The sequence below is a fragment of the Balaenoptera ricei genome, chromosome 17 (assembly GCF_028023285.1).
Source record: "Balaenoptera ricei isolate mBalRic1 chromosome 17, mBalRic1.hap2, whole genome shotgun sequence".
In the NCBI taxonomy this organism is placed as follows: domain Eukaryota; kingdom Metazoa; phylum Chordata; class Mammalia; order Artiodactyla; family Balaenopteridae; genus Balaenoptera; species Balaenoptera ricei.
In genome coordinates, this window is record NC_082655.1 from 7,413,168 (window position 1) to 7,437,897 (window position 24,730).

The 24,730-nt window shown below is 48.5% G+C and overlaps 1 protein-coding gene across 9 annotated transcripts in view; it reads left to right on the plus strand.

Annotated features, from left to right (window-relative positions):
- ZFAT (zinc finger and AT-hook domain containing) overlaps positions 1-24,730 on the plus strand; it is a 271,720-nt gene that overhangs the window by 160,880 nt on the left and 86,110 nt on the right. For all 9 annotated transcript variants that reach the window (XM_059902251.1, XM_059902247.1, XM_059902249.1 and 6 more), the window contains 5 exons: positions 4,980-6,409; positions 7,220-7,452; positions 16,691-16,778; positions 18,778-18,927; positions 20,625-20,798. In XM_059902251.1, coding sequence (XP_059758234.1) covers positions 4,980-6,409; positions 7,220-7,452; positions 16,691-16,778; positions 18,778-18,927; positions 20,625-20,798 — 2,075 coding nt within the window. The remainder of the gene's footprint in view (positions 1-4,979; positions 6,410-7,219; positions 7,453-16,690; positions 16,779-18,777; positions 18,928-20,624; positions 20,799-24,730) is intronic.

A 24,730-nucleotide genomic window follows, 5' to 3' on the forward strand; every position in this document is an offset into this window, starting at 1 on the left:
CACCGCTGCAGAGGGCGAGAGACGGGCGTGTTAGCTTATCAGGACGCTGTGTGCAAACCCATCTGTGAAGTGTTTTGGTTTCTTGACTGAACCTGAGAACCAGCCCCTCCATTACGGCCCTAGAGTGCTGGCTGGGCTCTAGAGTGCTGGCTGAGCCCAGGCAGCCTCTGTGGGGTGCGCGGCAGATGAGCAAGCATGCTTGGGAAACGCAGCGCCTCGGCTTAAGGAAGGTGGAGCGTTTTGCTTAAGGCAGATGTATGCTTCACCTGAATGAAAAGAGGTGTGAACAAGGCCTTACTTAGTAAATTAGCTGATTTTCATAGCTCCACAATTTATAATGAAAAAGAAAATCTCTCTTTCCCCCCTACTTTCAAAAGTAGCACAAGCATCCTGTAGAAGTTTCCAACATCCGTGTGATGTGCAGTTACAGTAACCCATAGCGCCTCTTCTGGTCGTGGTCACTACTATAGACAGCGTGGTTCACAGGCCACCATAATTTTTTCATGATATACTAAAACATAGCACTTTAATTTTGTTATTTTTTTTTCCTAGCACAAAATACCAAAGGCACTGTTATCAACCTATTTTTTTAAACTTACCACACCTTGACTTTTTCCTTTTCAGTACATATTTTTTTAAAGTGCGTTTGCTGTCATGTAGATGCACTACAGTTTATATATAGCCAGTTTTTGCTTGACGGACAAGGTTTTGGTTCCTCCCTCTTTCCATACTTCTTCAAGACTTCCTGTGGGATAAATTGCTAGAATTGAAATTGCCGTCTTAAAGGATATGAGTGCTTAAAACTTGAATCGACATTGAAAACTGTCCTCCAAATACATTGGGTGAGTTGACGTCCCATAGGGGACTAGCCTGCGTGTTCCCCCCACCCTCCCCATGGTCACCAGCTCAGCTGTGATGCATACCTGCTGACGTAGATCAGCAAACTCTCATCACCTGAGCTCTGTACACATTTTCCCAGCTGAGGGGAAAGACAAAATGCCAGTGCCAGTGGGCTCCCTCTGTTTCTGGAAGAGGGGAAATGAGGTGTTCTTGATGAGAGCGTAAGCTCTAGCACCAGACAGACCTGGGTTGGCTCTAGGCCCTTCTACTGGACTTCAGTTCAACAGATTAAACACCTTCTATGTGCCAGGCACTGGGGATGTGAGAGAGATTAGGATAGACATGGCCACTGCCTGGACGAGGCTCTGCTGTGAATGGACACAAATGCTTTTGCCTCTGAGCCTCTCTTACACCGGCCACAAGATTGTCCAGTAGAATCTGACTTAGTTTAGTGGTGGGAATTAAGGATAACATACATGGAGAGCGCTCTTGTTGAATTATAACATCATGTCATCTGGGTGCTTCATTAATCTGTAGCCTCACTCCTCTCTTCTTGCAAATGTGAGCAACTGAATTAATCGATAAAGCTGTAAAAATCTGCACTCCTTTGGCAAAACTGAAATGGAATTAATTTTGAAGATCATTCTTGTCTCAACCCAGGTTGATCTGTAGACCTTAGTTAATTATCTTCATAATATTTCAAGGTCTGTTGGGGAGGGTTTCAATTCAATGCTAATCTAGTTACAGGTAAATATACTCAATATTTAATCAGTAGATTGAGGCTGTATTCCTGTTGTCAAGCATTCTATTAATATTTTATAGTCTAAATTGTAAAACAGTTAGGAAAGAGGCTTTTCGTATGACGAAAGTCTGAAAATCTACACGGAAAAAAATTATTTGTAATCTCACTACCCTAAGATAAGCACTGTTAATATTTTTAATGTTATTTCCTTCCAGTCTTTTTTCAGCCCATATATTTTATAAAATCGAGTTTATATTTTATTTGCAATTTTGTATCCTGCTTTTAATACTTAATCCCATTATACTTACTTTCCTTTGTTACTCAAATTATTCACGAACTCTGTTTTGTAGTGCTGTAGCATCGCGATCCGCGACTCAGCTCTCCACATTGCAGCCAATGAGCTCTTTGTAAAATTTGATTGTACCCTTTAAGGCTTCACATTGCTGTTAGGAGAACTTGGCCTACAGGGTCTTCCACGGCTGCCACCTCTCCAGCCTGGTCCCCCTTCTGTGCTCCCTCTGGTTCTCTGGGCTCCAGCCATCCGGGTCCTTTTTATTTCCTTGACCTCTCCTGCAGGTGCCTCTTCCTCCTCCTGGATGTCTCCCCTCCCCGTGACTTGGTTAACTCCTGTTCATATTTCAGCTGTCTGCTCAAATGTCCAGTCTTCAGGGCGGCCTTCCCTGTCCCCCAGACAGATCAGTCTGCCTTGACCTGGGCTCCTAGAGCATCCTGCCTTTTTCCATCACAGGGAGCTGGTGGTCCTTATCTGCTCATTTATATGGTTACCAGGCTGGCCCACCACTTAACTATAGAAGGTGCACCACAAGGGAGCATGAGTTGTGTTTGTTTCTGTCCCCATTGTGTCCCCAGTGCCTGGAATACTTTTTTGAAAGAATGAATGAGTGAATGAGTGAGTTAAAAAAAAAAAAATGTCCAAACTAGTTCCCTACATTGGAACCTTCAAGCAGCTTCCACTCTTAAACGATTGTGGAAACTCATGCAGTGAGCACCTTTGCTTGAATTTCGTATTCTTTCCTTCGCTAGATTCCCAGCAGTGCAATAACCGGATCGAGGGGTCTGATCTTTTAAAGCTCTGGCTGAATGCTTTCTAAAATGCAGTGGGAGAGAGTGCCTCTCTCAATGAATAGGGGACATTCGGAGTGAAATAATGTGATAGGAATCCCCCGACGTCGCAGCTCTGTGCATCAGCCCACAGGTACAGGCTTGCGCTTGAGAGCCTGGTGCAGGCGGCTTGGCCACTTCTTCCGACACATCACCCTTGGTGGGAGGCAGCACTGAGGGCTTGACCAGGTATTCGGGTAATAATACGAAAAGATCAGAGTCAGAGATGCTCCTAAGACCATTTAGACCTTGCACTAGAGAAGGAAATACCGTGACTTGTTTAATTAATGCTGTGAATCCAGAGTTTCTTCCTCCAGTAAAGTGATCACCTTCTGGGTATCTTTGTCATTTAAGAAAGATCCAAATTAGTTTCCTTAAATTAGCCTTGGGTTTAGCGTGCAGGCGTAGTACTGACTTTCAGATTTGAATGTTTTAATTACACCATGAGACTTCTTCCCTCTGGTGTTTATGGACCACAGTCTGTTTAAATATTTTTCATTTAAAACATAAGGTAACCTGTGTTGGTCAGAGTTGTATGGATAGTTCCGTAAATATAGACTTTACAGTTACAGTGGGTACAGCTTAATGGTGTCTGATTAACGGCACTAAATGATTGTCAGTGTTTCTGAGGACCTACCTGGATAATCTGGGCAGAGTCCCGAGGGAGCAGTTATGGAGACAGGAAGTCTCACCTGCCTCCTGGGCTCACCTGCCAACTCCTGTCCTGGGTGCAAGTTGCAGCACTTTGGTGACTGTCATTTGTTGATTTCAGAAACAAGGCACACCTGTTCCAATAGCCATGGAAGCCCCACACAGGAGGTCTTCTCCGCGTGTATGGTCCCACCGGCGAGGGGGGTTGGTGTTCACAGTGTTTCCAGGCAGTAGGAGGATGTGGAAGAATGTGCAGGTTCTAGCCTGCTTGGGTTCAAATCCTGGCTTCACCATTTACTAACTGTATGACCTTGGGTTATACTCAGTTTTCTCACCTGTAAAATGGGCATAATGATAGGGTTGAGATTAAATACTTAGCAAAGAGTTTTGAGTATTATAAGTACTCAGTAATTGTTAGCTGTGATGACCATTACCATCTCATTCAGCATACACGTCGCCGTATTGAGAGAGAAAGGACCCGTGAGGCAGACCAGGCTTTCATCCTCTATCGCATACACAAAATCTAAGACAGTGACCGAAACACACAGGCGAGTGGTAATAAAATGGCAATCATTTATTAATTAATGATGTCTGAGTTTAACAAATGGCAGTTGAACAACCTTATTTTCCCTGTCTGAGTTCTGAACCAGACATGCTGGAGGAGGAGGAAGACAGGGGCTCACACATCAGGCCCATGACTGGTGGAGCCATGGGAGAAGGGAGCCTGGGGCAGGTCACACTGAGCTCCCGCTGGCTGTCCTGCACGTCTGCCTCCCCCCACCTCGGTCCTTGACTGCTGCCGCCAGACTCTCCTGGCTGAGCGCCTACCGTGTCACGTGCTGTCCACAGGCAGACGCCTTCTCACCAGAAAGGCAGGAGTGAGCGTGGCTGTGGAGGCTTGGTCCTGTTCCAAAGTCCCCGCTCAGATACGCCACTTCCCTTTTCCTGGGGAGAAGTGAGGACGTGGAGAAAGGCCAGGGGTCTTTCACGAAAGAGTGGCCCTCACATGGAAACTCGCAGCAGAGAGAAAGAGTGTTACCCTGACAGTTGATGGAATGAATAGGCGAGTCTGGATGATCAAAACTATAGAACAAACTCAAGCAGGTCGTATCTAGTTTCACGGAGCAGACTGAGTTCATTCCATTAAGACTGGTCCTGTTAGAATAGCTCGGAATTCGTCCGGGTCAGCTTTGGAGCACCGCTGGCTACTGTGTGCCTAGCAAATGACACATCCCTCTGCCTTCTCTTGCCTCCCTCTTGCTCATTCTGCATCCCTCAACTCAGGCATCTCCTCTTCCCAGCTACCTTCATCCACGTTAGAGGGCTCCTTCTCTTTTACCTGCACGTGCACCTGCCACCACTTGCACACTGTCCTGCAGCCGTGTGCAGACCTGTCTCCTCTCTCCCAGCGCCAGGGGAGCAGGGACCCGCGCTTCCTTCTCCGCGTGCGCCTGGTCCGCTCCGGGTCTTCCCGTCCTGTTTGTTGATGAATGAATGCATGCATCCTTCCTCAGCCCCTTGTAGCTCACGTTTAAGCGTTTGGTGTTTGGCAGCTGGAAGGAAGTCGGGGTCATCAGGAAGGTGCAGGATCTCCACCGGTAATGGCGCTGTCTTCTGTTCCTAGGCTCGGGCCCACCCAGCTCAAGATCTTCACCTGTGAGTACTGCAACAAGGTCTTCAAGTTCAAGCACTCGCTGCAGGCCCACCTGCGGATCCACACCAACGAGAAGCCGTACAAGTGCTCCCAGTGCAGCTACGCCAGCGCCATCAAGGCCAACCTCAACGTGCACCTGCGCAAGCACACGGGCGAGAAGTTCGCCTGCGACTGCTGTTCCTTCACCTGCCTGAGCAAGGGCCACCTCAAGGTGCACGTGGAGCGGGTACACAAGAAGATCAAGCAGCACTGCCGCTTCTGCAAGAAGAAGTACTCCGACGTGAAGAACCTCATCAAGCACATCCGCGACGCACACGACCCGCAGGACCACAAGGTCCAGGAGGCCCTGGACGAGCTCTGCCTGATGACGAGGGAGGGCAAGCGGCAGCTGCTCTACGACTGCCACATCTGCGAGCGCAAGTTCAAGAACGAGCTGGACCGCGACCGCCACATGCTGGTCCACGGTGACAAGTGGCCCTTCGCCTGCGAGCTCTGCGGCCATGGGGCCACCAAGTACCAGGCGCTGGAGCTGCACGTCAGGAAGCACCCGTTCGTGTACGTCTGCGCCCTCTGCCTCAAGAAGTTCGTCAGCTCCATCCGCCTGCGCGCCCACATCAAGGAGGCGCACGGGGCCGCCCAGGAGACCCTGGTCTTCACCAGCTCCATCAACCAGAGCTTCTGCCTCCTGGGGCCCGGCGGGGACATCCAGCAGGAGGCCCTGGGCGGGCAGCTGCAGCTGGCGGAAGAGGAGTTTGTGTTCCAGGGGGTGAACGCACCCAAGGAGGCGGCCGGCGCTGGGGACGCTCGTCCCGAGGAGGGGTCCGAGGTGCCCGCCGCGCCCGTGCGCTCGGCCGCCGCCCAGGCCGACAGCGCCGCCCCAGCACCCTGCGAGCCGGCGGCCTCCGCGGTGTCCTCGGACCTTCGTCCGCGCGCGGCGGTTTCCGATGAGCTCCTGTTGAAGAGCGACCCCTCCTCTGCCGAGGCTCTGGCTGCCCCGGAGAAGAACTTGCACACCCAGCAGGGAGGCCCCATGCCAGCTCAGGGCCAGGACGCCGCACCACTGCTGTCCAAGGCCAGAGGCGCCGCAGCAAAGCCGGAAGCCCAGGGCGCCGAGAGCCCCCCGGCTGAAGGGCAGCACGTGGCTGCCCTCCCATCCGACGGCCCAGATGCCGGCAGGGGTCTCAGGGCAAACCCAGCCGAGGCCTCAGACCCTCCTCCGGGAGCTGGTGGGAGGGACGCGGCCCTGTGCCGGCCTGACTCTCGCACGCCCGCCCCCGAGCACCGCGCGGGCATCACTGCGTTCATGAAGATCCTGGACAGTTTACAGAAGAGGCGCATGAATACCGGCCTGTGCGAGAGGATCCGGAAGGTGTACGGCGACCTGGAGTGCGAATACTGTGGTAAGGGGGGCGCCGGGGCGCGCGGCTGGGGGCTCTCTTCCCAGCAGCCCCTCCCGTCCCCGCCTGGCTGTGGGTCACCTGGTGTTTGAGTTGAGCTCGTGTCTCTTTGCACAGAACGCCTTCTAAGTGAGCTAGCCGTCATTCGTAGATAGTGATGTGCACCGTGGTGCGTGCAGTTTAGCACGTGGAGCCTGTGAAGGCAGCCAGGATGGCGGGACAGCTAACCGTGCTGGCTCCGTCAGGCGTGCAGGCGGACGCTTAGCCCACGACCTCTGCCAGAACTGTAGCCAAGAAGCACCTTTCTTCTGGCACGTGACAAGTTTAAAGTCGAGGTTTAAGCTGTGGCCATGTCCTAGATGAGCAGAGAGAGATCACAGAAGTGGCTGCAGCTCTTGGTAGGGAGACCCCGAATGCAACCCTCCCTGCTCGCCGTGAAAGCGTGGCCTCTGGGTCTCGTGGCGAGCTGGCAGGACAGCAGGTAGATGGCCCAGGTGTCAGCAGAGTTTAGAGCCTCGTTGATTTCACGCGTGTGCATAAAGGTAGTTGGCACCGTAATTGGTCCTCGATAAACGTTCGTTTCCTCCCCTCCCAGCTGTGACATCATGCAGAAGTAGTAGCACCCTTAATGTTTGCCACCTGCCACCTTTGAAAAGTCATGTCCAGCCAGAGATGTGGTGCAAAGTGTGAAGGGTGACCCGGACAAGCACGAGAGGGAGAGAAATATAGTAGTTAAAAAATAATACTAATTAAAAGAAATCAACTTCAGGATAAAAGAAACTTCCTTGTTCTCATGTGAAAATATTTTTTTAGGCAAACTTTTTTGGTACCAAGTGCATTTTGACATGCATGTCCGCACCCACACCCGGGAACATCTGTATTATTGCTCCCAGTGTCATTATTCTTCCATCACCAAAAACTGCCTTAAACGCCATGTAATTCAGAAACACAGTAACATCTTGCTGAAGTGTCCCACTGACGGCTGTGACTACTCGACTCCAGATAAATATAAGCTGCAGGCACATCTTAAAGTTCACACAGAGCTGGTAAGTAGCACGCCCGAGCGGCAGCCCCGTCTCCCCTGGGTGCTCCCTGCTTCCTCACAGTGATGCATACGGAGGTGCCCCTGCTCCCTGTGAGCCCAGCGTGTGGGCGTCTACCCCGGAAAACGGAGAGGTCCTTCTCACGAAACAGGCCCTTCACTTTACAAAGGCCTCCATCCCAGGGTTCCTGTCACAGGGACAGTCTCACATATGTTGGAAAAAAGATTACATTGAATAAATTTGCTTTTCTATGCAGATTTTTAAGCATCGGAGAAAGTCTACAGAAGAAAGATCTACAGAATAGGAATAAAGCAAGGGTTTCTTAAATGACGTTTTAAAGAACCCTTAATAACAGGGATGATAATAAGAATAGCCGCCACTAAAAGCTGTTGAGAGAGTGAGTTAGATGATGCCTGTCAAGTGCTAAGTACGGTGTTCGGGTCATAGTGAGAGCACAGTAAACGCTGATGATCACTGTTGTCGTATTACTCTGCTATTTCTTGGAAAGTCTATGGAAGAATGTCTGTAAAGCACTTTAAAAAAAAGTGATATGTTAATTCAAGGTGCTGTTAATATTCACGGTGGCAAAATGTGTTTAATTCTCTGTTGGGTGTTGAACATGTAACACAATGAGTGAATGTTTATCTTAGCAAATGCTACTCTCACTTGAGAGGCTGACACCCGAGAGTGGTTTGAGACTCTCCAAGTTATAAAGGAGGCGCACCTGGCCCCAGGTGTGGTTCTGCTTTAACTGCATTCCTTTCTAGGCCACAGACTGCGCACAATGAGGCTTCAGAAACTTGATGTGCTACCTCCGTTTTCTGGCCTAAAAATCACTAACACTCCAGCAGTTTGTCACCAAGGGTGAAGTCAGGGTGTTTTGGGTTTCATGGGTAGGTAAGAGCATGCGCTTTGGGGTTGGATACCTGGATTCAGGTATTGTCTCCAGTATCTGCACAGGCTGTGTGATGCTGGACAAGTCACTTGTCCTTTCTGAGACTTGGTAGCCTTCTGTATAAAATATATATTAAAAAGTATATCAGCTTTGTACACACAAACACACACATGTATATATACACACACATGCATAGACACATCCACACATGCAGTCTACACATGTGTACACACGTGTACCGCACACACCCCTGAACACATAATGCACATGTACGCACGTGTATGTCTTTGTGTATGTGTATGGGTCTCCTGGGTTATTGGGAGGTTAAAATGGAGTGCTCTAGGTAAAGAACCTGGCTCAGAGCTTGTACAGGTGACAGCGTGGCAGCTGCTGTATGTCACTTGGTACCTCTTAGTTCCTGTTCTCCCCTCTCTCTCTCTCTCTCTCTGTCTGTGCGTGTGGGGCATGAAAGGTGCGCTATTCCTGTTTACTCACAGGCAGCACACGCATTTACCTGGGGCGTCGAATGGCTGGCTACGCGCTCTCCCGGAGGCAGGCGGACTGCATTGCCAGTGTGGGAAGAGAGCATTCTTTATGAAAACAGGTTCCAGTATTTTGAGTTTAGACCACATTCGTCTTTAGAGCCTGTCAGTTATGTCTGTGATGAAGCCACAGGCACCAAGGGGATGGTGACACGGTGGAAAGACCTCCCATTGTCTGTCATCGCTTATTTCCCCTCCCTGAGTCCTAGGCAACGACCCGTCTACTTTCTGTCTCCATGGATTTGCCCATTGTGGACACTTCATGTAAAAGGAGACATAAGATATATATATACGCAATAATGGTGTACATACCGCACCCCACTTTCTCAGGGTGCTGGTGAGGGTCCAAGGAGGGAGCACAAACGAGCTTTGTGATGTGAAGGTGCCTAAGGATGCTGGTCAAGCGTGGGGAGGCGTCTCTCCGGCGGGGAGCCCAGTGCCGTTCTGACCTGGGTCCAGTCCCCACGTGCGTGTGGGCCTTGGTTTCCTTGCCTGTGACCCAGAGAGATGGGGCCAGGGGCGCTGAAAGTCTGGTTGGGCTCTCACATTCCATCCAACACTTACCTCTTTGCAACACAGATTCCCATGTGGTGGAAAAACTAAGGAAATTTAAAGTAGAATCCATCCCCCACTATCCCTCCGAAAATGAGCCTATAGTCATGTCCATTCCGGTTGCACTAGGACTTCGGGATAATTTGGCTGAGTGCCCGTTTCTGTGACTCTCAATAACTGTTTCTTAGCTAAAGATACACCTAATGACTGGAAGGTGTGTGTACATTTAATGTAGCTTCTTCCCACCATCTCCTCCCTCCCATTAGTAGCCAGATGGCGTGACTTGGAGTCAAGGATGTGTTGGCATCAAGGAAACGTGGGGACCTGGTCAAAGGAGTTAGTCAATGACTTTCTGGAGCAAACCCATTTTATTTACAGCACTGTGCAAACTTTGTGAAAGGGAGACTTGAGAAAACATGGTTTCTGTACAATAAAAGGGAGCCTTTGGGTTCTAGCATGTTAGAGTTAAGACCCCATATCCACCTCTGTGATCTTGGGCAAATTGCTTAGTTTCCCTAAGCCTCAGTTTTCTCATCTGTAAAATGGAGATATGGTACTCTTTCCGACCTCTCAGGATTGTGAGGATTAAACTAGAAAATAAGTATAGAACACCCAGGTCAGTGTTTTTTCAGCCCCCAGGTCATGATCCATTATAGGGTTGTGAAATTAGTGGATTACAACCAGATTATCTTAAAAATGAAATGGAATAGAATGAAATAGAAACGATCAGCACTATTTACCCATGACAAGGTAATAGGTATTGTTTTCTGAGACCTTTCGTCCTGTGTTTCAGTGTGTTTATATGCCACTGTGTGTGCAAGTATGTTCTGGGTGGTGATGTCAAATGGGTGACCTCCTGTGTAGGTCCCATTAAATAACGTTGTAAGTCATTGACCCCGATGATGTAAGTTATGACATCCTGAATCAGAATTACTTGGGGGTGCACGTTATGAATGAGATTCCTGGCTCAGAGCTCCACCATAATTTGGGGGGGGCGGACCTGGGAACCTGTTATTTAAATAAGTTCGCCCTGATACAGACATATGATGTAGCAGGAAGTCGAGCTTATGGTGGATGTTCAGGATACGTCAGTCTGTCCGCTTTGTCTCTGGCTTGTGTTACTTCTCAGAAGATCTTCAGGCACCCGACGCTCAGGGCACTGTAGCAGTTACAAGTCCGCACTTGGGAAGAGCGGGCACATTTTGGTCTTGCGTTCAGACTCCACCATCTGCAAGTGGTGTGGCGTCACCGCCTAACCTCTCTGACCCCTCGTCTGTGAAGTGGGGTGGCAGTCCGGGGTTCCGGGGTTGCTGTGGGAAGTTAGTGAGATAACGATCGTGGGGGACCCAGCACAGGTCCAGGCGTGACGGGGAGACCAGTCTACACCAGCTCCTCCGTTTTAGTAGCGTAGCAGGAGGCGGGAGGAGGAATAGTAACAGTGGTGGCAGTGCTTCCATCCAGGGTGTGGTGGCCTTTCAACAAATGTTTAAAATTAATGCCTGTCTTCGAGAAGTGTGTAGACTGTATTTGGCTATAAATGTAAATGTATTTATGAAATCTTACGTGTCCTTGCTGGAAGTAAACTAAAATAATATATTGCCGACACAGAGAAGTAGATGGAGCGACCTCCAGTATCTTTTTGGAAATAAATGGGTCTGTCTGTAGTTTTTTTTTTAAGTAGAGGAAAATGTTATTGAACTAAAGCGACTGGACAAAAGGTTTTTCCTTTCTAAGAGCTGCAAGAGTATGGTCTTTGCTTACGTGGTCGCAGACTGTCTGTTTCTGTGCTGCCCTGTTTGAGCATCTATCCGCAGTGCTGGGGACCTCAGGCAAGCGGAGTTTCCTGGGTCTAAAACAGCTGCCTGTTAGCAAGCCCGAGGGCCGGAAGTGAGGGGCACGGCCTGGCAAAGCAGAGCCGCGCTCAGTGCAGGAAGAGCCTGGAGTCGAAATCCCATATGCAGCGCGTTTCTGGCTGTTTTCTAACTTGTTAAATTAGCCACAATGTGTGTGTCAGTTTTCCTGTCTTTGTCACACTTTCTCTGTGTCCCACGATGATTAGTGACCTCTGTGTGCTGGCAGTGCTCACCAGCTTATGAACCCCTTGAGGGCAGGGCCAGAGTCTCCCACCTTTGTCCCCAGTGCTATGTCCAGCACAGCACAGGGGCCCCGGAAGGTTTGAGGAATAAATGAGTGAGTCCATAGAGGTCAGCAGATGCTGGAACCGTGGCCTTTTTATTCCTGAGAAATTGTTCAGAGTGGAATCTCCCACCTTATTTTTTTAACCTGATGTCAGATACTTTATAGGTGTACTTATGTGATCGTTAGTACACTTGGTGGCAGGGTGGAGGCAGATTTGATATTTTCCACCCACTGCTGGTTTCAGACTTGAGAATCGCCCGGTGGCTTTGGGGGCTGAGGAACCTGCCACAGAGGCATAGGCCAAGGCGGGGTTCACCCAGAGCTGCGAGCCGGGCTCGGAGCTTCAGCCCCGGAGCTCCTCCCGCCCCGCCTCCGCCCCACACCCCATGGCCACTGCCTCCTGCTGCCACCTGCCTTCTTTCAAAGAGTCCTGTGTGGCTTTGAAGGCCATTTCCATCAGAGCAAACAAACTGCGGGGGCTGGGCTCTTTTACCTCCATTACGGCGCAGGGCTGTCTCTCCTCCTCTGCCGAGAACTCTTTTCACCACTGTGCTTTTTAAGTTTGCTGTGTCAGTTTGGGTTTTCATCTCCAGTCGGGAACTGAGGTTTCTGAGAAAGAAATAAATGAGTCCTTAGCGTGCACCCTTCTCCAACACCCTTTCCCACTGCCTGCATCCTTCCCACAGTCTTCAAAGGCATCAAGAAATGAGGGACCCTGATAAGCTCCTAAGATAAATTGCTTTCAGACTATCAGAGATTAAAAGAAAAAAAATCAAATAGCAAGGGCTCAGGAGAGATCAGTGTAAACTCCTTCAAAGCCCTTCTGAATGCCTCCATCAGCTCTGATGAGGAGGACACTGGGGCAGCCAGGGGTGGCGACAGGCCTCCTCCAGGATGTGTGCTGCCCGGGACGTCTTTCAAAAGGCCGTGAGAGCACCAGTTCCTGTGTGCAGGTGCCAGCAGTGATGGGGTGACCTGGAAGGTCAAGGGCATAGGAGCTCACTGATGGGAGTACATTGACAAGCCTGGGCCCTGTGATGTAGCCTGGGTGGCAGTCGGTGGCATCGGCCACTGCAAAACTGGGCAGAAAGTACAGAGATTTCCCCGTGTACCCGCTGTCGCCACACGTGCACGGCCTGCTGCACTCTTGACATCCCATACCTTAGCGCTACCTTTGTTACAGTTGATGAACCTACGTTGACACGTGAGTAACACCCAGAGCCCATAGTTTACATTGGGGTCCACTCTTGGTGCTGCACATTTTTGGGATTTGGACAAATGTGTGATGCTGCATATCCCTCATTATAGTATATCCTACAGCGTAGTTTCACTGCCCTGAAAATCCCCCTTGCTCCGCCCGTTCGCCCCTCTCTCCCCACTACTCCCTGGCTGCCACGGGTCCCTTTACTGTCACCATCATTTTGCTGTTTTCAGAATGTCTTATAGTTGGAATCATATAATATGTAGCCTTTTCAGATTGGCTTTTTTTCTCTTAGTAATATGCATTTAAGTTTCTTTCACATCTTTTCTTCTTAGCACTGAATAACAGTCCATTGTTTGGTTGTACCACAATTTGTCCATTCATATACTGAAGGACATCTTGGTTGCTTCTAAGTTTTGGCGGTTATGAATAAAGCTGCTTCATCCCTGTGTAGGTTTTTGTGTGGACATAAGTTTTCAGTTCATTAGGATAGATACCAAGGAGTGCAATTGTTGGATCATATAGTAAGAGTATTTCAGTTTTGAGAGAAAGTGCCAAACTGTCTTCCAAAATGGCTATACCATTTTGCATCCCCACCAGCAAAGAATGAGAGTTTCCATTGCTTCACATCTGACCGGCACTTGGTGTTGTCAGTGTTCTAGATTTGGATCATTCTGTAGGTATGTAATGCTACCTTGTTGTTTTGAGTTGCATTTCTCTGATGACATATGATGTGGAACATCTTTTCATATGCTTACTTGTCATTTGTATATCCTCTTTGGTAGGGTGTCTGTTCAGGTCTTTGGCCTATTTCATCAGATGTAACTTTTGAAAATATTTTCTCTCAGTCTGTGGCTTGTTTTTTCATTCTCTTGACAGTGTCTTTCAGGGAGCAGAAATTTTTAATTTTAATGGAGTCCAGTTTATCAATTCTTTTCTTTTTCAAGGATAATGCCTTTGGTGTTATATCTAAAAAATCATTACCATACTCCAGGTCATCCAGGTTTTCTCCTATGTGTTCTAGGAGTTTTATAGTTTTGTATTTTGCATTTAGATCTGTGATCCATTATGAGTTAATATTTGTAGAAGGGTGTAAGATTTTGGTCTAGGTTCATTTTTTTTTTCTTTTGCATGTGCCTGTCCAGTTTCAGCATCATTTGTTGAGATAACTGTCTTTTTTTTTTTTTAATACATTTATTTATTTATTCATTTATTTTTGGCTGCGTTGGGTCTTCGTTGCTGTGCGCGGGCTTTCTCTAGTTGCGGCGAGCGGGGGCTACTCTTCATTGCGGTGCGCTGGCTTCTCATTGCAGTGGCTTCTCTTGTTGCAGAGCACGGGCTCTAGGCGTGCAGGCTCAGTAGTTGTGGTACACGGGCTTAGTTGCTCTGTGGCATGTGGGATCTTCCCGGACCAGGACTCAAACCCGTGTCCCCTGCATTGGCAGGTGGATTCTTAACCACTGTGCCACCAGGGAAGCCTGAGATAACTATCTTTGATCCATTGTGTAGCATTTGCTCGTGTGTCAATGATCAGTTGACTGTATTTAAGAGAGTCTATTTCTGGACTCTGTTCTGTTCCATTTGATCTCTTTGTCTGTTATTTCACCAATATCACATACTCTTCATCACTGTAGCTTTATAGTAAGTCTAGAAGTTGAGTAATGTCAGTCCTCCAACTTTGTTCTTCTCCTCCAGTACTCTGTGTTGGCTTCTGGGTCTTTTGCCTCTCCATATAAACTTTATAATCAGTTTGTCAGTACCCACAAAATAACTTGCTGAGATTTTGATTGAGATTGCATTGAATCCGTAGATCAAATTGGGGAGAACTGACATCTGACAACAATGAGTCTTCCTATCCTTGAACGTGGAATAGCTCTCTGTTTATTTAGTTCTTTGATTCCTTTTATCAGTTTTGAAGTTTTCCTCATATAGATCTTGTACATATTTTGTTCGATTTATACCTAAGCATTGAATTTTGTGTGTGCTAATGTAAATAGTATTGTGTTTTTAATTTCAAATTCCGCTTGTTCATTTCTAGTATATAGGAAAGCAATTGACTTTTGTATATTAACCTTGTATCCTGTAACTTGCCATAATCGCTTGTTAGTTCCAGGAGTGTTTTTGTCTGTTCTTTGAGAATTTCTACATAGGTGATTATGTCATCTGCAAACAAAGACAATTTTAATTTCTTCTTTCTCAATCTCTATATCTTTTATTTCCTTTTCTTGTCTTATTGAATTAGCTAAGACTTCAGCTATGATGTTAAAACGGAGTGCTGGGAGGGGACATCCTTGCTTTGTTTCTAATCTTAGTGGGAAAGTCTCTGGTTTCTCACCATTAAGTATAATGTTAGTTATAGGTTGTTTGTAGATTTTTTTTATCAAGTTGAGGAAGTTCCCCTCTATTCCTGCTTTACTGAGATTGCTTATCATGAATAGGTATTGGATTTTGCCAAATTATTTTTCTGCCTCTATTGATATTATCATGTGATTTTTATTTCTTAGCTTGTTGATGTGATGGATTACATTAATTGATTTTAGAATGTTGAATCAACCTTGTACCTGGGATAAATCCCACTTGGTTGTGGTGTATAGTTCTTTTTAAACATTTTGGGTTTTATGTGCTAATATTTTGTTGAGAATATTTGCATCTATGTTCTTGAGAGATACTGGCTTGTAATTTTCTTCTCTTGGGGTGGGTTTGGGTACTTTCTTTCTCCCATGAAGACATGGCGTTCTCCCTCTTGCAGGTCTCTGTCTACATTTCCTCCTTTTTTAAAATTTTTTATTTTTTAACATCTTTATTGGAGTATAATTGCTTTACAATGGTGTGTTAGTTTCTGCTTTATAACAGAGTGAATCAGCTATACATATACATATATCCCCATATCTCCTCCCTCTTGCGTCTCCCTCCCATCCTCCCTATCCCACCCCTCTAGGTGGTCACAAAGCACCGAGCTGATCTCCCTGTGCTATGTGGCTGCTTCCCACTAGCTAGCTATTTTACATTTGGTAGTGTATGTATGTCCACGCCACTCAAGGGCACTAGTCATATTGGATTAGGGCCTGCAAACTCATCTTAACTAATTACATCTGTAATGACCATATTTCCAAATAAGGTCATATTCTGAGGTACTGGGGGTTAGGACTTCAGCACATGAATCTGTGGGGGCAGAATTTAAACCATAACACCCACCCTCTGAAGAACTGTCATGTGAAATGGCATTAAAGTGAGCTCTGAGAGGAAAGGCAGATGAGCAATGGCGTGATCCTTCACAGAAGCTTCTTCCTAATTGAAAACGTAGCACTGCAGGCAGGTGGGTTGATGAGCCAGCAGCAGCACAGAGTGAACTCCTTACCTGCAGCCTGGGTGGGACGTGGCCTTGGAGTGGTCGGAGCCTGGGGTGGGCATCCGTACCCTCGGGTTCCGACGCTGCCTCTTTCTCGCAGACCTGGGGCTCTTTGCCCTTGGTCTTGGTTTCTTAATCTGTAACAGCGTAATAATGCCTGTCCTTCAAGAGTGGTCACGAGTCTCAATAAAATAGCTTGTATGAACCCTTCACACACACCATGCCTTGAGCACTGGAGGGCAGAATACGTGTCAGGCTGTGGAGCAGCCCTGGTCTGCACGGTAGACCTCGAGGCCAAGCCCCGCCCTCCCCTGGCCTGGCCACCTCCACAGGACCGTTGTCTCTAAGGCCCGTCCCTCCCTCCTGAAATGGAGGTGAGGCCATTGCCCCACTGCCCTCGAGTTCCCCGGGCTGTGCGGGGCCAGCTGCGGACTGCATGCCAGGCGCTGGGAAAGGCGTGCTGTGCACCTAGCTGTGACGGTGATGGCGGTGGTGGTGGTGTTTTCCCACAGAGCCTGAGTTTAAACGAGACAGTCCATTGATTATGCTCTCTTTCTGTTAAGGACAAAAGGAGTTATTCTTGTCCTGTGTGTGAAAAGTCTTTTTCAGAAGATCGATTGATAAAGTCACATATCAAGACCAACCATCCCGGTAAGGTTATGCATCTTAGAGTGGGAGATTGATTTTAAAATGCTTATGTTTATTTTAAGACACAGCATTATATATCAACTGTATTAAATGGAAATATAAGAGGGAATAAAGATATGAGTAACTTCAAGGGCAAGAATTATCTTTTTTTTAAAGCTCAGGAGTTTATATAATTATGTGCTTCATTTTATCCTTTTATCTGGTCTTCAGATACGTCTGCCCCAGTCTCATGATTCCCCCCCCCCCCCTTTTCTAAAGAATTTTTATTAGAGTATAGTTGATTTACAATGTTCTGTTAGTTTCAGATGTACAGCAAAGTGAGTCATTTATACATATACATATATCCATTCTTTTTTTTTTTTAGATTATTTTCCCATATAGGCCATTACAGAGTATTGAGTAGAGTTCCCCGTGCTCCCCTCCCCTTTTAATAGTAACTGTGACTGCCTTTAGACGGGTCACTTACCCAGTGCAGACCCGACACAGATTCTACTTCCTTGGCCCCCTTTGTAGGTTCCTGAACCAAGTGATGGTTTACTAGGAGTGTAGGCTCCCTCCCAGGCCGAGGAACCCAGTGAGTTGGAGTGACCGTCACCTTCGCTGTCCTCAACCCCCAAACTCCCTGGGCATCACGTGCCTTGTCACTTTTGTTCTCACCGCCTGGGACCCTGCTCCTTGGTTCTGCCCGGTCAATTCCTGTGTTGTCTCGACGTCCTCCCTCAGAGCCACCTTGGGGAGCCTTTGGTGGCCCCCCCGCCCTCCATGCGGCCCGTCACGGTGCACTCACCCCTGTACTCTAGGCACTGGTATTCTCCCGCTGCCCAAGAGCCTTGAGGCAGGGCCACCATCCTTAGCGGCTTGTCCCCAGACCCCCGGTGCCACATCGCTCGGGGCCCGTGAGTGCAGATGTGTGCTGTGTGTGCATAAATGGGGAACAGAGCAGCTAGGTCCGTGTCCCTTTTCTCTTTCTCGTACCTTGTGTCTGCTTCTCCTATTGGGGAACTGACCCACTGATTAAAGATGCTATTGGAGAAAAATGAAGAAATAACAGAAGTGCGCTAACCCTGTTTCTTCTGGGATCGGGGAGCCTTGTGGCCTTCCTCCACGTGGGGACACGTGGGTTATGTGATTCTCTGACCGCCCAGTGCTGTCCTCCCCGTGTTAACCCACGTCCTGTGTAACCTGTGTCCAGTGTGGGCCAGGGATACCCATTTAACCCCTTCAACTTTTGCTTATTATTTTAAGTTTTTTACTATGTAAAATTTCAAATGTGTACAAAATACACAGAATAATAGAAAGAAAACCCAGGTACCCATAACTCGGCTTCCACAGTTGTCTACGTTTGGTCAAGCTGCTGGCAGGAGCTGACCCCCACATTTTTCCCTCAAATATTCTACAGTATATCCCAACATGATGTGATTTCCCCATAAAAAAGCTTCAGCCTGCATCTCCAGCTAACAAGGACTTTTTAAAAACAGAACTAACACATCACCATTAAAACAGTATTAAAAGTAGTTTCTTATTATCAGTTAGTATTAGTCCATTTAAAGTTTCCTCAGTTGACACAGACTTTCCTTTTTACAGTTGGTTTATTTGAATCGAGTTGTTATGTCACCTAAGTTTCTTGTGTTCTGCAGAAACTTAGGCGACGTAAGCCCCAGCCCTGCTTTTTTCCCCATGACGTGGATTTGTTGGGGAAACTGGGTCTCTTTTCCTGAGTGGTTTCACATTCTGCCTTTGTCCTGCTGTGGCCTCGTGATACTGTTTCTCCATCCCTCACATTTTGTGTTAACAGAAATTTAGATCTGAGCCTCGCTTAGATTCTGGTTTGACTTTTTAGGCCGAAGTCCTATCACCTGACGCCACGAGGCACATCTTAACTCGCCGCGTCAGAGCTGCTGGGCTTGACCGGAGGTTCAGGTTCTGTCAGGAGGCTCATTTGCATCTAACTTGAGCCAAGCTTCTCTGGCTGCTTCTGGTTATCACCGTGCTTTTCTTCTAGAGGTTTCCATGAGCACCATTTCCGAGGTTCTCGGGAGGAGGGTGCAGCTGAAAGGGCTCATCGGAAAGAGAGCCATGAAATGCCCGTATTGTGATTTCTATTTCATGAAGAATGGCTCAGACCTTCAGCGTCATATTTGGGCTCATGAAGGTGAGTATTCCTCCGTCAAAATGGAGCCCCTTTGTGATTTTGTGCTTCCTTTGGGAATTCTTTAGGAGGAAGCTATACCTCCACATCCCCTGTGGTTAGAATTTCTTTAGTGTGCTGAGAAGTGTGTCCGTCAGCCAGATTTAAAGCATTACTCAGTTGCAGTTGTGGTGAGCAGCGGTGTGCATTCTTTGCAGCTGTGGTTGGAGCCGTAGTTAAGCAAATCACCACAACTCCTGGGCGGAAAGCAAGCTTCAGGAGAGCAGCAATCGCGCTGGCCTGGTCACGGTGGTAAACTCTGGTGGCCACCCCCGGGACGTTGGTGGTGGTAGGCAGCGGGGGAGTTGCTGGTGTCTCGGGTGAAAGAAGGCCATGAGGACGGCAGAGTCCTCTGATTCCGGCGGCGGGGGAAGCCCAGGGTGGAGACGAAGCCGGGCGAGGAGGAAGGTAGGCCGTGCCTTGGGGTGCCCGCCTGAGAAGGGAGGTGTGGGCCGCACTCTGGGACGCTGGGCAGTTGGAGGTCAGGGTGCTGTTAGGGACGGCGGGGCTGTGCCTCTCCGTCGGAAGAGGACGCCACTCTCCTGGTGCTGAGGCTCGGAGCCTGGGGCCAGGGGAGCCCTTCCTGTGAGTCACGAGCCTGCGGTGCTGCTGGCAGGCAGACAGGACGGCTCCACGGGGGGAAGGAATGAGTATTTTCTGCGATACGGGATCAAGCGAACGGTTCAGTAAAGAGAACAGTAGCTGATGGAGTAGGAACCTGGACGCGGCAGAAGGAGCTGGACGGAAGCCGAGGCCGGGAGCCGCTGTTTCGTTGACCAGCACGCACGCGCCTCCGCCCTGTGCCGCCGGGCGCACCCCGCAGCCTCGTTAAAGCCTGGGCCTCCTCGACTGCAAGGCCGCAGGTGGTACAGACGAGGGGTGGCGGTGCTGGGCGCACTGAAACGTGCCCGTCATACCCCGTGTTCAGGTGCAGACACAGCCCCCCTCCCCCGTCAGCGCGTCACACCAGGTGGCAAGGGCTCTTTGCTGGTCCATTCCCTCCGGGCAGCGAAGGCCGGGCCAGGGCTTCTCGCCTTGAAATCAACCCGCGGTGTTTACCACAAAGTAGGTCCTCGGTAGATGTCTGTGGAACGAAGGAGGAGTAGCCAGATGGTAAGACGCCCTGCAGTCGAGCCGCTAGCCCAGCAGCGGCGACCAGCGTTGTAAAGCTCTGCTTACTTTATGAACTAAAATATGCTCTCGCGTGTGGTCCTGCGTGCCCGATCCTGGGGACTTTGGCCAAGGCCCTTGGTTAATTTTTGTCACTTTAACTCAACTCAGGTGAATGAACGTCTGCTGCTCCAAATGCTGGAGTCTGTGCCCTCAGAGGTTCCAGACTGTGGGGAGAGGGGGTGTAAGCTACTCACCGTAAAGAGCTGTGGGCAGTGCAGCAGTAGCGACAGGCGGGATTTGGGCGCACTGATGGGGAGGCGGAATTCTACCGCAGGCCCAGGAGGAAAGGGCATCCTAGTTGGAAGGCATAGCACGGGTAGGAGCACGGCCTGGGGAAGCGTGCGGCGTGTTTAGGGACCAGCAGGTGCACTGCTTTATTCAAAATGGACAAGGAGATGTGCGTGTCGATATGTGTACATGTATGTTCCTTCCGATACACACACGTATACATGAATACATGTGTATATCTATTTTTTCTCCTCCGGTAGGTGTGAAGCCCTTCAAATGTTCTTTGTGTGAGTATGCAACTCGTAGCAAGAGTAACCTCAAGGCTCATATGAATCGTCATAGCACTGAGAAGACCCACCTATGTGACATGTGTGGCAAGAAATTCAAATCAAAAGGGACACTGAAAAGCCACAAGCTCCTTCACACTGCTGACGGTGAGTGAGTGACCCCACAGGGAGTTTTTCCCCCTAAAAGTGTGGTTGGAATCTTACATCCCGAGTCCAGCGGAAACCGTGGCTGCACCTCGAGCAGGAAGGAGCCTCTGCCTTTGGAGTTTCCGTTGTGAAGGAGAGCAGGGTGAGCTCGCCTGCTTCCTCACTGCCCTGTGCTCGGCGCTGGAGCCGTGCTGACCCCGCCAGAGCTTGCTGAACACTCGCTGTGTGTGTGTGTGTGTGTGTGCGCGTGCACTTGTTGGGGGTGGATGTGGAGGGGGCGCTCCTTCAGGGAATAAGGCATCCTCAGGAGGCCTTGATCTGCAAGTTTCAGTCCTGTTCAGCCCTCTGTCCCCACCCAAGCCTGACCGTCTTGCGGGGTGGCCGCGACCACACCTGACTTGACGCTTCAAGGCGATGCCCTTTATCATCCAAGCTACCTCAGGGTTTCCGTATTCAGTCCAAAATGAGACTCAGTCTAAAATACAAACAGCATTTGGGCAGGTTTGACCTTGATAAAGTACACCTGAGTGGATTTCAGGTTTCATTCATTCACTAAGAACCACTGACCCAGTTCTTCCTGTGTGCTGCCCTCTGCCTGGGGTACAGGGTCAATAAGGAACAGTTCCTGCCTTCAAGAAGTTTCTAGTCTAGCGGGAGGAAGAGGAGCTTGTGGGCCATGGGGAAGGCGGGCGCTGGGATGCGAGGAGCTGGGAGCTCTGGGGAGGAAGGTGTGCGTCCCAGTGACCTGGAAAGTCACCCTGAGAGGGGCCCCATAGAGAAAGAAAGGCTGAATCACAAAATTATTTTAGCAAGACAGGCAGCCAGACCATAAAAGACCTATAACATTTAAAATTTTCCTTTAGAACCCCAATTTTATGAGGGTCTTGTCAATATTACATGTAATGAGATTAATAAACTATACCAATAAATTGTTATTTTAGCACAATGGTATACAAAAATTGGAGTCCACTATAAAAACTAAAGTGATTTCAACAGAGATTTTTGATTTCAGAGCGTAGAGGATGATCCAACCGTTAGGTTCTACCTTTATTTTAAGATCGTTCCAGGGGATCTCGTCCTGTGTGCCGTCAGGGAGCTCGAGGGGCTCGGCCGAATGCTCGGCCTGGGACGCGTCAGAATGGAGGATCAGGGCTTGCCTCAGGCTGAACCAAAGCCAGGGCCCTGCTATTCAGACTTAAGCAGTGTGCTGTAACTTAAAAAATCCATAGTCAAAGTAATTAAAGATACAGTGACAGTAGAGCAGTCATATCCTGAGCAATGAAAGCATTAAGTCCTGTAATTATTCGTGGATTCTTACACCTCTGCCAGCAATAAGCCTCACTGCTCTTTCTTGACATGGTCGCACAGTATTCACTGAAATCCCTAAAGATACAGTGCCAGTTATGAGAAGCAGCCGTCCCCAGAGCCAGGGAGGTGTGGCGTGTCCACTGGGCTGCGAGGGCTGGGAAGGGCACTGTGGCCTCGTGCCCGGCTCCGAGGTCTGGGCTCGGTGCCGAAAGGCTTTGAGAGGATGGGGCACGCGTCTGATCAGGGATCGTGGACGGGCCGTCCTGGGTCGTGCAGGGATGGGGTTGGTGTGAGTAGTCGTGTCACAGCAGGCATGCCAGGGACACTCAGCCTGTCCCGCCTGTCACTTCACTTGCTTCCCTGAGCTCTTCAGCAGGATGGGGAATTCAGATGGACAGATATGTGTGTGGAGTCAAAGCAGTAACACGACCTTCCCAAAAGGCTTTATGAAATATTTTCTTAACAAAGCAGGAAGTGTGCATGGTTACTCTTCATTTTCTTTCCTGACCTTCTTGGGAGGATGAGGTATTTGTAAAGTCATGTCTTATTTTCAAACACTCGCCGGTCTGGGAAGAAGGGCATCAGTCCTCGCGTGTGACCCCCAGGAAGACAGTGGGACAGGGGCATCCTCGTGGGACAGCTTCTTCCGTACTTGGGCCTCGGTCTTGTTATGCTGCAAAATAAGGACGTGAGACCTTAGCGTTTCTTGGGCCTCTTTAGCCTTGATGCTCTGTGATTCTAGCAGGCAAGTGTAATGGAGTGCTTCAGATGTGGAAATGTGCAGTGCAATGTCGTTTTCTCTGGTCTAACTTTGGGGTGACCACTTCTTCCCCAGGCCTGCTGGGACTGCTTTGTGTGTCTGTTTTGACACTTGCTGTGGTGTCACGCCTTCTCAAAGGCCAGCCTCGTGGGTGGAGTCCTGGGTTGTAGACCAGCTGTTCATCTCCACTGGTGATCTGTTCTGTAACTATAGGCTATTCTATTCCTTTTCAGTTTTAAAAAAGCTTTAAAAAACTTTAGTTACACCTCTCACCCATTTTTTGGTAGTACTCACATTTTATTTTGCTGATTTCTGAAAGCTTTTTGTATCTCAGTGGTTTGTCATAGTGTGCAAATATTTCCCTCCAGCTTACCATTTGCTTCTATGTTTTTAGTGTATCTTTTTATATTTAGATGCTAAATAACTAGCATATTTAAATTTGTCAGTCTCTTCCTTTATGTTTTTTCCTATTTCCATTTATTTCTCTATGTTAAAAGAAACCTTCCCCATCTTAGGGGAAAGTTCTTTTGTATTTTCTTCAAGTTTTATTTCGTGGGTTTATAACATTTATGAAATTCAATATTCTTGACATTTATTCTGGTGCAAGGTCTGTCATAGGATTCTTTGTTTCTCAACAGTTATCAGTTGACTCAGCATATTTATTGAGAAATCAGTCCTTTCCATTTTGTTTTGAAATGCCAGAATTTCTCAAGATGTTGGGTGTATTCTGGGATTTTGGTTTGTTTTGATGATCTTTGCTCTAGTACATTGTTTGGCAAGATACTGTTTAAAAAATTATAATATTATGCATACATATATTATTCCTTTTTCTTCTTTTTTTTTTTGTGGACATCTGGTTTTTCTCATTTAATTATTATTTCTTTGGGTGAACTGGATGGCCTCATGAGCTGTTTGACAACAGCTGAAACATGCTTTGAATTCCTCGGGGAAATGTGCTCATACTAGGGGCCTGGCTACCTTGATGAGGCTCCCAGCCTGTAACCATAGCGTTAGCTCTTTATTTAGAAGCAGGCATGGCTTTAAAGCCTGCCTGAAATTATTTGGTTTTCCGCGCAGTTGTATCAGTAATAATTCAGCAGGTTGCTCCTCAGGCAGGCTTGAGTCTTGCCTGCCGCTGCCTGGTAGGGTGACCTCGGCTCAGTGGCTTCTCTGAGCCGCAGTCTCCTCCTCTGTGAAGTGGGAATAATTATACCCCCCTCGCCTAGCGGGTGCGAGGTTGGAAGGGCAGGCGATGCATCCCTCCTCGTCTGGGCTTTTTCCCATGCTTCTGGCTGCCCCTCAGTCTCCTTTCCTGGTGCCTCCTCAGCTCTGACCTCTACATCTTGCAAGGCCACAGGGCTCAATCCGAGGACTCTTCCTTCTACACCCTCACCCTAGGTGATTCTCTCTGCCTCATGGCTTTACACACCGTTTACGTGAACGCTTCCAAACTTCCATTTCCAGCCCCGTCCTCGCCCCCAGCCTTCAGCCCTGCGTCTGCCGCTGCCCACTCAGCATCTGTGCCTGTGTCTGGAAGGCCCCTCAGACTTAGCACGTGCATCTCCTGTGGTCCAGGGGCCACCAAACTCTGTAAAAACACAGTACATTTTTTAGGTTTTGAGTGTCACCTAGGGCTTCTGCTGCATATTCTTCTTCATTTTAGTTAGTTTGTTTTCACAAACCTTGAAACATGTCCAAGCCATTCTTAACCCCCAGCTGTTACAAAACAGGAAGCAGGCTGGATTCGGCCCACGGGCCGTAGTTTGCCGACCCCTGCTCTACCCCATCTCAGTAAATGCAGCTCCTTTTCAGGCGCTCGGGTCAGAAACTTCGAGTCACTCCTGACTGTCTTGCTCACACCCTG